This window comes from Cyprinodon variegatus, unplaced genomic scaffold (genome assembly GCF_000732505.1).
Source record: "Cyprinodon variegatus isolate N-32 unplaced genomic scaffold, C_variegatus-1.0 Scaffold310, whole genome shotgun sequence".
Lineage (NCBI taxonomy): Eukaryota > Metazoa > Chordata > Actinopteri > Cyprinodontiformes > Cyprinodontidae > Cyprinodon > Cyprinodon variegatus.
This window is the reverse complement of record NW_015150763.1, coordinates 134,001-139,326: the sequence shown is the minus strand read 5'-3', so window position 1 is coordinate 139,326 and position 5,326 is coordinate 134,001. Positions and strand designations below refer to the sequence as shown.

Below are 5,326 nucleotides of genomic sequence, written 5' to 3'. Positions count from 1 at the left end.
CAAAAAAGTACTCCAGAGTGTTGTTCAGCATGGGGGTGAGTAGAAAATGAAGGCTAATCATGTTTTGGGTGTACTATTCCTTTAACAGTGTCTTTATGAATGTCTAGAAACATTGCTTAAACCACGATCCCATTATCCAGATGTCTTTTGACGATGTCTGTTTGGTAACAGGCAGCAATTTCTGTTGAATATTTAGGTCTAAAACCAAACTGTTTTGGATAAAAATATTATTTGAGGTAGTTTGTTAATTGGTTCAACACCACTTTTTTTTTTATAATATTTGAAAAGAATCGAGAAATTGAAATTGGTCTTTAGTTACTGGCTTGGGATGAGTCTTTTAAAAGTAGTTTAAAAAATCCTTGTTTTATTTTTTGTGAATTTTTTCTTTATCTATTAATTGATATCTTGGCTGTCCTTCCATCCATCCATTTGTCTGCTTGAAAATAGTTCAGGAAAAGTGTGTAGTTGTCCAATTATAAAAAGTTCAGTAACCCTGTCGTATTTATATCTTGTTGATAAACATGTTTAGACATGAAACGGTTCATTCTGATTAATTTATTATTGAAGTAATAGTCAACTAATTTGGTAATTGAATCGTTACCTTGAGCAATGGTACACAGAATCTAAAACATGCCATTTGCTTAAATAATAATCTACTTGCAGCATAAAATATTGACAATTTTTCCATTAAAGAATGAATGATGTATGTATGTATGGATTGTTGATTAAAGAAATAATTAATAGGTTAATCGATTGCTGAAATAATCAACAGGCGCATCCCTCAACACCTTTAAATCTCTGATTTTATTTAACCCTTTATTTCATCTTAGTGGGTGAGTTCAGCGTAGGTATTTGTACATTCACAATTTTCTATCCACTCTCACTTTTTTCCAAAGCAACATGCTTTGTTGTAGCTGAGCTGTACTTTCCTATTACATCATAGCCTGATAATCTGAGCTATAAAACTCATGACTTGTGGAGCCCTCACTGTTTTTTATATATATTCACATGTCCACTCACCTCAGGCAGGCTGGTGTGTGTTAGTGTTGGTGGTTGACGGCCAACTTTCTCTTTTCATCTCCCCCGGCGTGCCGATGTTTGGCGCTCTTTCTGTGCTGGACAACAGCATTGTTGAGTAAACATAAACAAGTCGTAGTGTGACTCAGAGACAAAGAACATCAGCCTCACACCGTTGCCTGGTGTGTTACTCATTTTCATGCTGATGGAGGCCCACATGTGCGCCTTAAACAAGTTGGATTATCAAAGAGTTTATTCTCCCTGAAATAATGGCTCTAGGTTAAATAGCCAATAACTTTTCCCTAGATTTTATCAATGTGAGATTGTTAAGGTTTAAAGATATATAACATTATTTTAAGCCTTTTTTCATTGCTGAAAAAGTCAAAGGAACGCACTTCAAAGTGTTTTCTGTTGGCTGCTTTAGAGCCATAGCAGCGTTCTGGTATTTTCTTTTTGCTTTTGAAGTTTATTGTGGATGTACTGATGCTGATCATTTATGAGTGCTAGTTATTCCTACATCATGTTTGTCTGTTTAGTTTTATGGCTCTCTGACGCAGCTCTAAACTCCTCTTGTGTGTTCCTGTGGTTAATCGCCCGTCAGGTGCGGATCGCGCTCCAGATGGAGGATGGATCTCGGCTCCAGCACTCCTTCTCCTCTGGACAGAGCCTGTGGGAACTGATTACTCATTTTCCTCAGATCAGGTGTGTGTTGCACATCTCTGTAGTGCACAGTGATTGGGATTGAACTACTTTAGCAGTGGTTTGATCAATGAGTTTGGGTTAAAATTAGGTGATGATAAACTCAATTTTAATTACAAACAGGGAAATGTATAAATTATTACAGAATTTCAAAATGAATCATATGTATATAAATTAGATCAAAAGTAATCAATTGAAATTAATTTTAAATGTTCCATAGTAAAAGTTGATCATTCGAAGCTGAAGTGAAGTTGAGAAAAGAAAAACCACAAAAAAATAAGTGCACAAACACAGTAACAAACAGTAAGACGATTTATCTTTTTTTCTCAAAAGACACTTATATATTCCCAGAGATCAAAGTGGGTTGTTTCAGATTCTGTTGTAGACTATTTCAGTCGACTATTAAGATCACCAGGGATCTGATCTTGATTTTTACTGAATGTGTTTGGTTCCCCTCAACATCTTCAGCAAGGTGGAGCACAGATCTATTCGTGTTCTGAAAGTCTTGGAGAACTTTTAAAAGGCAAAGCGAGAAAATATTACAGTCAAAATCTTGGATGAAGGACCCCCACCATAAACTAATGGCTAAAATTGGGTCAAAAAGTACAAAGTAGTAGTTTAAGAGGGTGTACAGCTATGCTGGGGTCACTGAGGTGGTTAAAAAGCTTCTCAGTTGCAAGGCCTCAGGGGTGAATGAGATTTGCTCTGTGTACCTTAAGGCTCTGGAAGTTGTGGGGCTGTGTTGGTTAATATGACTCAGCAACATTGAGTGGACATCAGGAGCAGTTTCCTTGGATTGGCAGACTGGGGTGGTGGTCACCCCATATAAAAAAGGGGACCGGAGGGTATGTTCCATGTACAGAAGAATCACACACTTAAGCCTCCCTGGTAAGGTCTATTCCGGGGTTCTGGATAGGAGGGTCTGTCGGACAGTCGAATCTCAGATTCAGGAGGAACAGTGTTTTTTGTCCTGGCTGTGGTGGATCATCTCGACACCCTCAGCAGGATCCTGGAGGTTCATGGGAGTTTGCCCAACTAGTCTACATGTGTTTTGGATCTGAAAAAAGCATTCGACCGTGTCCTTCGGGGGTTTCTGTGGGGGGTACTCCGGGAATATGGAGTACCAGGCCCTTTAATAAGGGCTGTTAGGTCTCTGTATGACCGGTGTCAGAGCCTGGTCCGCATTGCCACTAGTAAGTCCAACTTGTTTCCGGTGAGGGTTGGACTCTGCCAAGGTTGCCCTTTGTCACCGATTCTGTTCATAACTTTTATGGACAGAATTTCTAGGCGCATCCAAGGTGTTGAGGGGATCTGTTTTGGTGGCCTTAGGATTGCGTCTCAGTTATTCGCAGATGATGTGGTTCTATTGTCTTAATCAGGGCGTGATCTACAGCTCTCACTGGAGCGGTTCGCAGCCGAGTGTGAAGCGGCCGGGATGAGGATCAATGCCTCCATATCCGAGACCATGGTCTTGAGCCGGAAAAGGATAGAGTGCCTTCTCTGGGTTGGGGAGGATGTACTGCCCCTAGTGGAGGAGTTTAAGTATCTTGGGGTCTTTTTTACGAATAAGAAGATGGACAGGCTGATTGGTGTGAAGCTGTGAATCGTGCGCTGTACCGGTCTGTTATGATAAAGAGAGACCTGAGCCAAAAAGCAAAGCTCTCGATTTACCGGTTGATCTACGTTCCTAATCTCATCTATCTTCATGAGTTTTGGGTCATGACCAGAAGAACGAGATCCCGGATACAAGCTGGCGAAATGGGTTTTCTCCGTAGTGCGTCTGGGCTCTCCCTTAGAGATAGGGTGAGGATCTCAGTCATTTGGGGAGGATTCAGAGTAGAACTGCTTCACCTCCACGTCAAGAAGAACCAGTTGAGGTGGCTCGGGCATCTGATTAGGATGACTCCTGGACATCTCCCTAGTGAGGTGTTCCAGGCATGTCCCACCGGGAGGATACCCAGCGGGAGACCCAGGACACTCTGGAGGAACTAAGTTTCTTGGCTGGCCTGAGAATGCCTTGGGATTCCCCAGGAGGAGCTAGCCCAAGTGGCTGGGGAGAGGGATGTCTGGTCCTCCTACTGAACCCAGGAGAAGGAAGCAAAAGTCATCATCTATTGATGGAGGACAGTGTGAACTTTTCTTAAGTAAACAGAAAGATGTTTATTTACATCTCTTCAGAAATATTTTGACCATTTATAAAATAAGATGCAAGCATGTCCTTTTAAAAACAGGCAACATTACAGTTATCTTTAAAAAAACAAGAACTAAAATACTTTAAAACTGGATCATCAGTGACTAAGAACAGGCGGAGTGTTAAAGATGTTTCTGCGATGTCGCATAAAGCGAATATACATCTTATGTTCTGCAGATTTCAGCTGCTGCATGAAAAATGAGCGCAGACGAAAGCAACATCCGCCTTCCCCGTCGAAGCCTTCCCACACATCATCACTCACCTTTCACACACTCATGCAGCTGTTACTCAGTAGTTCCAGCTGTACAATCCCAGGTGCTCCTGCAGTCCACCAGCCTGCATTTCATCTCTATTAAATAACATCACTGCATATCCTGATCCTTTGCCAAAAGTGTTATGCTTCCACGAAATGAGTATTAGTTGCACCCCAACAGAAAGTGATGAGAGGCATAAGGGTAGGCTTTGGTTTTGGGGGAATTTAGGGGAACAATAGTAAAACATTTATGGCTCTGTTAGTTTCCTGACGGCATTGTGCCCACGTGGTTTACACATGCAGAGTTGCACGGCATCACATGAGGCTTTATTGCAATCCCTCTCTTTAAAAGGATAAAATGTTGTGATGTTTAAAGAGAATTATTATTGCTCACCCACAGTTTTAGCTTGTCTTTACTCCAGCTGTCCCTGCTTCCTTCCAGTGTGTCGGACCTGTCCGAATCTGGAGCCACTCCTGCCTGTGTTTACATGAGAGACGAGGTATGAAGCCTCCCTTTAACTCTCCCTTTCTGAAGAGATGAAAGTGAGTTTTATAGAAACACAGATGCTTGTCCATATGTTTGTAGGTGAGTGGAGAGGAAGCCTTAAAGAAAACCACTCTTAAGTCTCTGGGTCTTACAGGAGGAAGCGCCATCGTCAGGTAGGCCGAGTAAAACAAGCCTTCTAGTGGTAGGATATTGAAAAATTTATTTTGGTGTTATTCTGTTTTAATTTATTCCAACTATTTCTCTACGTACAGACAAAACACTGAGTGCTACACTGAACCCCCCAGCTTGGGTCTACATTTATTTGAGTTTGAACAACATACCGGATGAGGATGGATGGGTGGATGAGGATGGATTGGTGAATGGATGGGTGGATGAGGATGGATTGGTGGATGGATTGGTGGATAGATGGGTGGATGAGGATGGATTGGTGGATGGATTGATGGATGGGTGGGTGGATGAGGATGGATTGGTGGATGGATGGGTGGAAGAGGATGGGTGGAGGGGGGGTTGGTGGGTGGATGAGGATGGGTGGAGGGTGGATTGGTGGATAGATGGGTGGAAGAGGATGGGTGGAGGGGGGGTTGGTGGGTGGATGAGGATGGGTGGAGGGTGGATTGGTGGATAGATGGGTGGAAGAGGATTGGTGGATAGATGGGTG

General features: G+C 42.3%; 1 protein-coding gene across 1 annotated transcript in view; it reads left to right on the top strand.

The window, feature by feature from the left end:
- The window catches only part of aspscr1 (alveolar soft part sarcoma chromosome region, candidate 1), a 35,873-nt gene that overhangs the window by 8,805 nt on the left and 21,742 nt on the right, over positions 1–5,326 (top strand). Inside the window, exons 4-6 of the mRNA XM_015384354.1 lie at positions 1,619–1,719; positions 4,603–4,660; positions 4,747–4,820. Of these exons, the coding sequence (XP_015239840.1) occupies positions 1,619–1,719; positions 4,603–4,660; positions 4,747–4,820 (233 nt within the window). The remainder of the gene's footprint in view (positions 1–1,618; positions 1,720–4,602; positions 4,661–4,746; positions 4,821–5,326) is intronic.